This window comes from Rhinolophus hipposideros (genome assembly GCF_964194185.1).
Source record: "Rhinolophus hipposideros genome assembly, chromosome: 11".
NCBI classification, from domain to species: domain Eukaryota; kingdom Metazoa; phylum Chordata; class Mammalia; order Chiroptera; family Rhinolophidae; genus Rhinolophus; species Rhinolophus hipposideros.
The window spans coordinates 515020-528053 of record NC_138057.1 but is presented as its reverse complement, the minus strand read 5'-3'; the positions used below and the strand labels follow the sequence as shown (position 1 = coordinate 528053).

At 40.4% G+C, this 13034-nt stretch overlaps 1 protein-coding gene across 1 annotated transcript in view; it reads right to left on the bottom strand.

Annotated features, from left to right (window-relative positions):
* CENPP (centromere protein P) overlaps positions 1-13034 on the bottom strand; it is a 237788-nt gene that overhangs the window by 210763 nt on the left and 13991 nt on the right. The window contains exons 2-3 of the mRNA XM_081065631.1: positions 11836-12017; positions 10077-10165 (exon numbers count right to left, since the gene is read on the bottom strand). Coding sequence (XP_080921757.1) covers positions 10077-10165; positions 11836-12017 — 271 coding nt within the window. The remainder of the gene's footprint in view (positions 1-10076; positions 10166-11835; positions 12018-13034) is intronic.

The following is a 13034-nucleotide window of genomic DNA, read 5'->3' as shown; positions in this document are numbered from 1 at the left end:
CGCACAAAAAACATGCGCACTTGATAACGAATGGACGTGGTTGTGTCTAATATGAATCTTGATAATTCAATACGTCTTATGTTGTAATGGACGTACTTAATGCACTCGTGTGAAATAAAGAAATGTTTTCTGAATTTTGGTGCCTGCAATTTTTCATCGCTTTTGTGTGGACCATTCTTAACTGTCATCATTTTTGTTGCCACTCTTGTCTCATAAATCTTCAGTTAACATTTGATTTAACGGTAGATTTAAAGGGAATAATATTTTGACCCCCAGACAAGATAACTGCAAAAAGAAAGAGCTATTCCTTCGAGTACAAGAAAGGAATCATGGGGACTCTCCGGGCGAGAATCTTACGGCTCTCTGCAGAGAAGTTGGATCTCCGCGTCGTCCGAAAATGGTGAGCAGAGTACGATAACCTCAGTCAACAGGTGGACGAGGGAAATGCTAAGAAGCGCAAGTGTGGATCAGGTCGGCAACCACTATTTCCTGAGCTAGAAGACATCCTCTGTGAATGGACTGCTGACAGGAAAGCAAAGGCTTTGGTTGTGCGCAGGGCTGATGTTCAAGCATTTGCCCTTGCAATGGCACCCCAGTTAGAAATACCCCCAGAAGAATTCAAAGCATCACAACACTGGCTGGGTGGCTTCCTTCAGCAATATGAACTATCTCTAAGAAGATCGACAACATGGTTCAAGCTGGAAGATACTGAAGTTATTAAACGTGCACTTGTATTCAAGTCCTTTGTTGATGGCATCGACTTTTTCTAAATACCAACTCTCCAACATGATTGTAATGGATGAAACTGCAGTGTTTCTGGGCCAGGGATCTCAAATGACAATTGATCAGAGGGGTGCCTCGTCAATCTACCTCTACTGGTTATGAAAGTGCACGTGTCACCTGTATTTTGGCAATTCGTCTGGATGGAAAGAAAGCCCCACCTCTAATCACCACTAAGGGCAAGAAAGATAAGGTTGAATGTGTTTCAGGCATTTATGATCTTGAAACCAAAAAAGCCTGGTGCCCACAAGCAGTTATAAGGCAGTGGGTCGATTTCATGCTGCCACTTGTTTTGCAAGGTGGCCAAAGAGTTCTGCTAGTCTGGGATTCAGCCAGCACTCACCGCACTAAAGACATGAAGAACTTCCTTGCAGAGAGAATAGATCAAATACTGATTCCTGCAGGAATGACTGCCTATCTCCAAACTCGATATTGCAATAAACAAGCCATTCAAGGACCGTTTGCGCATGGAAATCAATGACTACATTGAAAATAGAATGGAGAGAAATCGGCGTGGAAACTTTGTCAATCAGCAAGAAAACTTTGCTGGGCATGAGAGATTGGGTCAACTGTTCTACAGGAAATGGAGTCGCAAGAGATTCAAGCCAGAATTTGGAGTTTGGAGAGTTATGACGATGTTCCAGAAGATGACATGACTGTATTTGAATAAATGTAGATTGTTGTACATTAAAAAAATAAGACATCCCCTGAAAATAAGCCCTAATGCATCTTTTGGAGCAAAAATTAATATAAGACCCGGTCTTATTTTCGGGGAAATAGGGTATATCCTCACAATGGAATATTATTCAGCCAAGAAAAGAAAAAGAGAAGTAATGATACATACTACAACATGAATGAACCTTGAAAACATTATACTAAGTGAAAGAAGCCAATCAAAAAGATAGCAAATTATGATTCCATTTATATGAAATGTCTGGAATAGGCAAATCCATAGAGATAGAAAATTGATTAGCTGTTGCATAGGTCTGGGCAGAAGGATAAGGATTGAGGGATGATAAGGAGTATGGGGTTTCTTTTTGAGGTGATAATTTTCTAAAATTGATGTGATGATGGTTGTAAACTCTGTAAGCACTAACTACTAAAATACTAACTACTAAAAACTACCAAACGTATACTTTAAATGATATGTGTATGGTATGTAAACTATATCTCAACAGAATTGTCACAAAAAAGAAAATGAAAAATATCTCAGAGGCACGTCTTATCGTTTGTTCAAGTACATGTGAGTGTGCTGATTTTGGCCTTACACCCATTAGGATAGGCAAATAATCCTACTGGCATAAAGCTTATGACTTACTGGGCCCTCTATTCTCTTTCTTCCTTTTTTTTTTTTTTCCGGTCTGGATTCTGTCCGGCCACTGGAAGGCTGACTTTGAAATATTGTTTTCCCATCTGCCTCTCCTGCCTGTCACACTGCTAAGCACGTCAACCTTCCCAAGTTGGTAAAGGAGGGAAGGGAGCTTATGAATAAGCTGACCTCAAAGCCCCAGCGGGCATCTCAGCAGCACACTCCTTTCTACTACAGTCCATTTAACTTAAGTCCACAGTTCTTTCTTTATAGCTTAAGGACTGTGCGTAGAGACATCCAGGAAAAGAGTCCTGTTAACTTTGCAAAATTTATATACTGCTCATGAAGCAACCTATATCAGGTTTCGGTGTTTTCTTTCATTCACATTCAAATGTCATCCATTGTATGAGGTACATTTTCCTTAGAGCATATGACATAAGATTTTATTCTTTTTAATTAAAAGTTTCCCTATTTTGAGGGCCGGCCCGGTGGCTCAGGCGGTTAGAGCTCCGTGCTCCTAACTCCAAAGGCTGCTGGTTTGATTCCCACATGGGCCAGTGGGCTTTCAACCACAAGGTTGCCGGTTCAACTCCTTGAGTCCTGCAAGGGATGGTGGGCAGCGCCCCCTGCAACTAAGACTGAACACGGCACCTTGAGCTGAGCTGCTCAAGATGGCTCAGTTGGTTGGAGCGTGTCCTCTCAACCACAAGGTTGCCAGTTCGACTCCTCGAGTCCTGCAAGGGATGGTGGACTGCGCCCCCTGCAACTAAGACTGAACACGGCACCTTGAGCTGAGCTGCCGCTGAGCTCCCGGATGGCTCAGTTGGTTGGAGCGTGTCCTCTCAACCACAAGGTTGCCAGTTCGACTCCTCGAGTCCTGCAAGGGATGGTGGGCTGCGCCCCCTGCAACTAAGACTGAACACGGCACCTTGAGCTGAGCTGCTCAAGATGGCTCAGTTGGTTGGAGCGTGTCCTCTCAACCACAAGGTTGCCAGTTCGACTCCTCGAGTCCTGCAAGGGATGGTGGACTGCGCCCCCTGCAACTAAGACTGAACACGGCACCTTGAGCTGAGCTGCCGCTGAGCTCCCGGATGGCTCAGTTGGTTGGAGCGTGTCCTCTCAACCACAAGGTTGCCAGTTCGACTCCTCGAGTCCTGCAAGGGATGGTGGGCTGCGCCCCCTGCAACTAGCAACGGGCAACTGGACCTGGAGCTGAGCTGCGCCCTCCACAACTAAGACTGAAAGGACACAACTTGAAGCTGAACGGCACCCTCCACAACCAAGACTGAAAGGACAACAACTTGACTTGGAAAAAAGTCCTGGAAGTACACACTGTTCCCCAATAAAGTCCTGTTAAAAAAAAAAAAAAGAAAGAAAGAAAAAGAATGGTAGGTTTATCTTTAAAAAAAAAAAAAAAGTTTCCCTATTTTTGAATCACTTTGTTCATTTTATTGCACTGTAGGGACAGAAGTTATGAAAATATACTTTATCTGTCCCTTTCCCACAAACTCCCACCCCCCTCACTAGTCATGCTGCGTGGACTATGTACAAATGCCGACACGGCATTTCTGCCATCCTTGCAGCTCCACACAGAGAGGACAGTGCTCACGCCGCCAGACAGTCAATCTGGAGACAGCACATCCCACCACCTCCGACAACAGCAGCTGGGCCAACATGGTCAGCAACTCTCCAGGTATATTTCTATGTAAAATAAGGCGGTTGCCCTAGATAATCTATAAGGTCATTTTGGTTCCAACATTCTGTTAATGTGATTTGAGGTCACTTTTGCTTCTATGCACTTTTGCTTCATTGTATTACTATGAATTTATTATAACAGTCTATAAGGCAATTTTAAATTTTCTGATAGCTAAACATCTCCCTCTAGTGGAAGTTTCGTTTAAAAAAATGTTTTAGAACACAGAAGGTTACTGTGTCTTCACCATTGGTTTTTCTTTTCTATCAGTCTCAATGATAAAAATCTCAACATAAAATGATCAAACCATTTTAGAAGGCAATTTGATACTATCAATCAGAATGTACACGTACGTCTCCTTTGAACTGGCAATTCTATTAGAAATATATTTCTATAGGTATACGAGTAGGCCTAGAATATATAAAGACTTACTATTAAATAATAAAAATTAAAAAAATAATTCTCATTACCCCATTACATCAGAATTCTAAGCAACAAAACAAAACCAAAAAAAAGACAGTTCTCTTTGTGCCTTTCTTCTCCAAAAAAGCCTGAGAGCCACATGTGACTTATCCCTAAAATCTTGCTGATTTGAGAGTTGCTTGTGATTGCTTCCAACACCTTGCTTACCAGTGTGGTCCTCAAGAAGAATCATGAAATTGGAAAGGGGCGTAGAGAAAGTGAGTATTCTTAACATAGCCAGGGAGAACGTGTTTTCTGTAGCAAGTAAAGCTTAGCAGTTCAAAAACACCTACATACTTTCAAATGTGAACAATGATAGCTCACATCTCGAGAGCTTTGGCAATTTCAAAGAATATCAACTCTTCCTCTCCTGAGATTTCTTTCCTGCATCCCCCAAAGCATAGAGACAGAAACTGCCTGTATTCTCCAATTTTGTACTTCTTTCTTGCCCAAAATTTTCATGAGACACATTGTCATGCATAATGAAGACTTAATTTCCAGCCTCCTTTGCACCAACTTATTGGCCAACAGGATGTAGGTGAAAACTATGAGCATGACAACTTCTAGAAAGTGTCCTTCAATGGAAAAGGTGAGCCTTTGCTTGTCCATTCCCCTTCCTGATGCCTGAGATGCTAAAGTGAAACACACTGGGATTGGGAAGCCACATGGGTGACGGCAAAGCCGGGTGATCACGTAGCCACCATACTAGCCTTGAAAACTTACTCTATAATTTGTTTAAGCAACTCCAGAGGCTGTCCGTCCCAAACGAGACTAATCCATTTGGGTCCACTTGTTTCAGTCTTCAGGAGATGATCTTTGAGGTCATGCAGAACAATGACAGCACCTTGGTGACCCTACATGGCCCAAGGCCTGGTGCCAATGTGGGGACAGTATACAGCCCTGAGGGCCATTCCTGACCTGTGCTTCTGACTGTGTCATATTCTGCTCCAGCAGCCTTGGCAATGCCGAACTGTGGATGTTCCTGGTCTCCCTGGCAATGCTGAAAGTGGACACTGAGGTAAGAGCAAGCTGGGAGCTCTGACATCAGATGAGGGGCCTAGAAATCCATCAGCTTATTTGCAGCCCACCAGGGTCAGTGGTGACAGTCGAGGACATAGACTGCAAAGAGTTCTTCAGAAGCGAAGCCTCTATCCCAGGAACTGGACCCAGGCGGTCCTCATTAGTGGGGGTGGTTGTCTGACATCTAAGGTGACGGAGTCCTGATCACCTAACATCAACTCCTGTCTCAGATTAAACAGCGAAAACTTGGGGCTATTTCTGTGGCTGAGGGTAAGAATGTGTAAACCTAGTACACGGCATGACTGCATGTAAGCACCTTGTCCGTGACCCTGGTGTGACGACTAGTCTATGCCCCGTTGAGCAGATGAGTTGCGGCTAAGGCCGCCTGCCTGCCATTCCATGTTCCTGGCCTCTGCACATTCCCTGAAGGCCCAGCTGGCAAATCCGACTGGTCGAAAGTGCTTTCTGCAGATACACCAATTCATGGAGGCTGAATAACATGTTGCTAAATAATGAATGGGTCAAGCAGCAGATCAAAGAAGAAATCAAAAGATATCTTGAGACAAATGAGAATGAGAACACGACGACCCAAAATCTATGGGATGCTGCGAAAGCAGTCCTAAGAGGGAAGTTCATAGCACTGCAGGCCTACCTAAAGAAACAAGAAACATCACTAATTGACAGTTTATCTTCACACTTAAGGGATCTGGAAAAAGAACAGCAAAATAAACCCAAAGGGAGCACAAGGAAGGAGATAATAAGGATCAGAGCAGAAATAAATGAAATAGAAACCAGAAAAACAATACAAAAGATCAATGAATCCAAGAGTTGGTTCTTAGAGAAGATAAACAAAATTGACAAACCTTTAGCCAGACTCATTAAAAAAAGGAGAGAGAGGACCCAAATTAATAAAATCAGAAATGAAAGAGGAGAAGTGACAACAGACACCACAGAAATACAAAAAATTTTAAGAAATTACTATGAGCAACTATATGCCAACAAATTTGACAACCTTGAAGAAATGGACAATTTTCTAGAGGCGCACAACCTTCCAAAGCTAACTCAAGAAGAAACAGAAAGCCTGAACAGTCTGATTACCACCAGGGAAATTGAATCTGTAATCAATAATCTCCCAACAAACAAAAGCCCTGGACCAGATCGCTTTACAGGTGAATTTTTCAAAACGTTCAAAAAAGAATTATCACCTATTCTCCTCAAGCTCTTCCAAAAAATCCAGAAGGAAGGAAGACTCCCAAACACTTTTTACGAAGCCACTATCACCCTGATACCAAAAGCAGACAAAGACACCACAAAGAAAGAAAACTACAGGCCGATATCTCTAATGAACATAGATGCAAAAATTCTCAACAAATTACTAGCAAACAGAATTCAGCAATACATTAAAAAGATCATACACCATGATCAAGTGGGATTCATCCCTGGTATGCAGGGGTGGTTCAACATCCGCAAATCAATTAGTGTGATACACCACATTAACAAAATGAAAAATAAAAATCACATGATCATATCAATAGATGCAGAAAAAGCATTTGATAAAATACAGCAACCTTTTATGATAAAAACCCTTAAGAAAGTGGGAATAGAGGGATCATATCTTAACATAATAAAGGCCATATATGACAAACCCACAGCTAACATCATACTCAATGGGGAAAAGCTAAAACCATTCCCCCTAAGATCAGGAACAAGACAAGGTTGCCCACTTTCTCCACTTCTATTCAACATAGTGCTGGAAGTTCTAGCCACAGCAATCAGACAAGAAAAAGAAACATAAGGCATCAAAATCAGTAAGGAGGAAGTAACATTACATTATATGCAGATGATATGATACTATATATAGAGAACCCTAAAGACTCCACCAAGAAACTATTAGAGCTGATAGATGAATTTAGTAAAGTAGCAGGATATAAAATTAATATTCGGAAATCAGTTGCATTTGTATATACCAATGATAAAATAGCAGAAGGAGAAATTAAAAAAACAATTCCATTTACAATTGCTCCAAAGACTATAAAATATCTGGGAATAAATCTAACCAAAGATGTAAAGGATCTGTACTCAGAAAATTATACAACACTGAAGAAAGAAATGAAAGAAGACATAAATAGATGGAAACACATTCCATGTTCATGGATAGGAAGAATTAACATAGTTAAAATGTCCATACTGCCTAAGGCAATATACATATTCAACGCAATTCCTATCAAACTACCAACGACGTTTTTCACAGAAATAGAACATATAATCCTAAAATTTATATGGGACCATAAAAGACCCCGGATAGCCTCAGCAATCTTGAGAAATAAGAACAAAGTGGGAGGTATAACGATACCTGATTTCAAACTATACTACAAGGCTACAGTAATCAAAACAACATGGTACTGGCATAAAAATAGATACATAGATCAATGGAACAGAATAGAGAGTCCAGACGTAAATCCATGCCTATATGCCCATCTAATCTATGACAATGGAAGCAAGAATGTACGATGGGGTAAAGACAGCCTGTTCAATAAGTGGTGTTGGGAAACCTGGACAGACACATGCAAGAAAATGAAGCTGGACCACCTCCTTACACCATATACAAAAACAAATTCAAAATGGCTTAAAGACTTAAATGTAAGATCTGAAACCATAAAATATCTAGAAGAAAATATAGGAAGAAACTTCATGGACATTACCCGGAGTAAGATTTTCACTGATATATCCCCTCGCGCGAGCGAAGTAAGAGAAAAAATAAACATGTGGGATTACATCAAACTAAAAAGTTTTTTCACAGCAAAGGAAACCATCAATAAAACAAAAAGGGATCCTACTGTATGGGAAAAGATATTTGCCAATGATATATCTGATAAGGGATTAATATCACAAATCTATAAAAAACTTACTCAACTCAACTCCAAAAAAACAAACAACCCAATTAAAAAATGGGCAGAGGACTTGGGGAGACATTTCTCTAAAAAGGACATACAGAAGGCAAGAAGACATATGAAGAAATGCTCAACCTCACTAACCATCAGAGAAATGCAAATAAAAACCACAATGAGATACCACCTCACTCCAGTCAAAATGGCTATTATCAATAAATCAACAAACAACAAATGCTGGCGCGGATGTGGAGAAAAGGGAACACTAGTGCACTGTTGGTGGGACTGCAGATTAGTGCAGCCACTATGGAAAACAGTATGGAGGTATCTCAGGAATCTGAAAATGGAACTACCCTATGATCCAGTAATTCCACTCCTAGGCATCTACCCGGAGAAATCCAAAACTCCAATTCAAAAATCTGTATGCACTCCTATGTTTATTGCAGCACTTTACACAATAGCCAAGATATGGAAACAACCAAAATGCCCATTGGTAGATGACTGCATTAAGAAGCTGTGGTACATTTATACAATGGAGTATTACGCAGCCATGAAGAAGAAAGAAATCTTATCATTTGCAGCAACATGGATGGATCTAGAGAGCATTATGTTAAGTGAAATAAGTCAGAAAGAGAAAGACAAGTACCATATGATCTCACTTATATATGGAATCTAAAGAAAAGACTATGTGAATGAACTAATCAGAGACAGTTTTGGGGACGCAGAGAAAAAACCGAGAGTGGTTAGATGGGTGTGTGGGAGGGGGTTGGGCATAAGGGGAAAGGTGAAGGGATTTGGAAGCAGCTGGTAACCACAAGACGGCCTCAGGGTTTTTTTGAAAATTAATTTGGGGAAGGTATTCTATAATGTTGTAAAGATTTTGTTGGGTATCCGATGGACATGCGTCCTATTTGGGAGACCACCTCAGGGATACTGTGGATACCTGATCATGGCATTGTACACCAGAAGCTAAACATTAATGAATGCCAACTATAATTTTATATATATAATGTGATGGTTCAGTGTGAGGTCGGAGGGATAGTGGATGGGGGGGGGTTCACAGTGTGAGGGATGTGGATGATGAACGTCTAAGTATTGCCTTGTTTTGTACACCTGAAACTAATAAATAAATTAATTAAAAAAAAAAAAAAAAAAGAAAGTGCTTTCTGCTACCAAAGCATGAGCCTTCCCCTGTCAGTTCTCAAAATTATGCCTGGATCCCACTCTTCTCAGCGCCAGCCTTTAAAAGTGTCTGAACCTTGTTCTTTTGCCCCATCCTGGCCAGGTGCACACATGACCTTCTGTCTGCTTTCTGATTTTATGGAGAATCTTAGCAGAAGGATCCGCCTCCTATGCTGTGTCTCAGCAGTCTGGCTCACTGTGACCCACCTGGAAGTCTCAACTCCAGCCCAGAGCAGTATGCAGATGGCTGGTCCCAGATGACCATCATCTCACAAGAGGCCCTAAGCAAGAACATGCAACTCAGCTGCTCCCAAAGTCCTGATCTCCGGAAAATGGGTGACATAATAAATGTTACTGTTGTTGTTTTAAGCCGTTACCTTTGGGGAAAATTGTTAAGCAGCAACAGATAACTGCTAACAGACATCTGGCACACCAGCTGGCTAGTGAAGGCATCCAGCGCTGCTCCCATGATCTCAAGCCTTGCACTGGGAGCCCAGGGGCGTCTTGCTACCTACCCGCTAGTAAACACCCTCAGCAACAGCTCTACCATCTGCAGTGGCTGCGGTAGTGTATTTATACTTTAAAATTGTGGTGAAATGACACCACTTTGCAGAAATGTGCTCTACAAAGATCCTGATTCATAAACTCCTCTGCAGCGCAGCCCCTGCTGGAGGCTGTGGGGTGGGAACTTTTATTTCATAGCAACAGAGCCTCTGTTATCACAACAAGATCCTTAATTTACCTGGACTTCCAGAATTTGAAATTCAAGTTGAAACGAAATCATGCGGCAAGTTCCTGATAATTTGTATCTCTGTAGAACTTTCTTTATACCTGTAAGTCAGAAGAACAAATGCTTCATTTGCAAATAACAAGATTCTTCAAATACTTATTATTTAATTTTGTGTGAATATCTATAATACGCATGTTGGTATATGTGTGAAGTATATGTTAGTATTTGCCTTGAAAATATCTAGAATAATGTCCATCCAACTGATTACCTTTGTGAAATAGGATTGAATCAACTTGTAATTTCTAGTTCTCAATTATACCAAAGATTAAGGTAAGAAATAGAAATATGCTAGTATAACCCTAGACAAGTTTGAATCATGACAACTGTTAGATGTTTTTCAGTTTTTCAACATTACCTGGTTCTAAAGACAGTAAATTCAATATATGTATTTACTTCTGTTATCTCTCAAAACATTACTAAAATGATAGCAAGATTATTTTTTTGAGATATAACATGAATACACTTAAATACATAAAATACCCTATTCTTACGTATGCAGCTCAATATTTTTTTACATATGTATTTCCCATGTAACGGCCACCGAAATCAAGATCCAGAAATTTTAAAGTACTCCATGAAGTTGCCTCATGCCCTTCTCCAGGCTATACGCTACCCCACCCCAAGAGATAACCACTATTCTGGCTTTATCACCATCTAGTTTTGCTAATGAAAGTAGTTTTAGAAGGGCACAATTCTACAAGGATAAAGGGGAGAAAGATGAGAGTAACACCATTTTGAAAGCTGAAAATCAGATGGATGAGAGAGATATCACAAAGAAAAGTAGAACTGAACTGGCAAACCAAAACCTAAGCCAACAATGGGGAAAGCTCCAAATCAAGCCCACTTAGATAGCAGAGGACCAGAAAGACATTCGGAACCGGCAGCACAAGTATCAACAGACGTGGGTAAACTTGGGTCTGAAAACAGGGAGACAGACTTCTGTACCAGCACAAGTCTCATACCTGACCTACCCTCACTCTCCATCCTCTCTGTATCCCATCTCTTCCTTTCAAGTACCTGAAATATCTAAATGCCATCACTCATTTCTGTATGCCATTCAAACTTCCACTGAGGTGAGCTGCCCAAGACCCTGTGAGGGTCACTCTCCCTCTTCCCCTGTCATGAGGGTTATTTTGGTGGAAGTCAGGCAGCATTTCCAAAAGCACTTCCTTCTTTAGGGAATGCTACCTTAGTCCAAACAAAGTTCCTGACATGCGACTGCACAGCTGAATTGGCTTCCCCTTTCCTGTTAGTGCATCACAGATCCTTGGCAATAAAACTTAGTTATTGAGACCAGAAACCCTCCTCCAGAAAATGGTCCAGCTGCTGAGACATTTATATTGGCCCCAGGCCATATTCATTAGGACAGCACTGTATACAGGGCAGCTCTCAAGTCAGTGGGGGACAACTCTCCTGAGAATTACAAAATTAATGGTACTGTTGTTCATACAATACTTATCTCTGTTCTGTAACTATTATGTTACTTAATAGGAGACTGTATCTTCTTTAATATCCACCTCAGGCACCTTTTAAAAGAGTATTATACAAAGTGTGATGTTCAAAAGACACCCTACAAAACAAGCTTTAACCCTACAAAACCACACATTCAAATAGTTTCCTTCTACAATTTTATTCAACCATATCCCAACTAATTTCCTATTCTTAACAAGGTAAGCTTCACCACCACTTCTAGGTTGAAATGAACACTTACTCTTTTCTTCCATTTCAGGGCTTGTTAGGTTCTCTGTCTTCTTGGAGTAATTTCTAATACTGATGCCAGTAAGCGTACTTAGAAATAGAAGTTCTGATTCTAAATGTCCAAGATTACTTCTGAGGTCTTTTGAAGATTCCCATCCTTCAGAATCTGATTGGTATATTTCTGGAAACGATTTTCTAAAAAGCAAATATTAGAAAGAATTACTCCAATGAAGAAAATATCTAATATCTACTAATTTCTTCAAACCATTCCCACTTTGTCCTTCTTACTCTCTTCCTATTAAAACCAATTCAAAATCAACATGGTGACAGTGCAACCTTTAATCGCAACATAAAACAAACCTAACCAAATTATACTACCATATTTCTACATATTGGAAACAACTGTATAATAACTTATAACAGGGGGTACTTTGCAGAAGTAAAAGGTCCATTAGGTAGGAATGTTTAAAATGTTCCAACCTAAATGTCTGATAACCCAAGACATCTCAAATTATTTTAAAAGATGTCATAAAATTAAAAACACAATGAATTAGTTAGCTTTGACTTCCAAAACAAGTATCACAGAGCACTTTATATTAAGAAAGAGATTCTCAGTAAATCTGAGAATACAGGGAGTAAAAATTCCAAAGGAATAAGAAATAGTATAATCTCCCAAAACAACACTGCAATCAGATGTTCTTCATTGTACTTTCCTTGAAAAAGAGTGAAATTTCAGCTAATAATCACACTGAGTGGCATTTTACTGTTGTTACTCTTTATTGCCCTCATACTCTCTGCAACATCCTACGCTGCTGACTTCAGCCATCTTAAAACATGCCTCCCTTGGATGCTGGGGCATGATTATCCCAATTCTCATTTTATGTCTTTGGACCTCCACTATCCCCCTTCTTGCCTCCAACCTTAGGAGAAAACCCTAACATTCTTGCCTCTGCTATCCTAAATATGTGTTCTTTCATTTCAGAGACATACTCAATTACTAATCTCAGCTCCTCCACGCTAGTAACTCCTAAAGCACACCTCCAACCAAATCTCTCTTCTTCCTGAAAGTAGATTTAGCCAAAAACACCAAATGTTTTATCCTCAAATTAGCTTTTCCTCCAATTTACCCTACTTTTATTAATGGTAAAATTTGTCCCATTATAACTCAGTCTCCATACCTTTCGAGTCATCCTTGGCTCCATTACTCTCTTC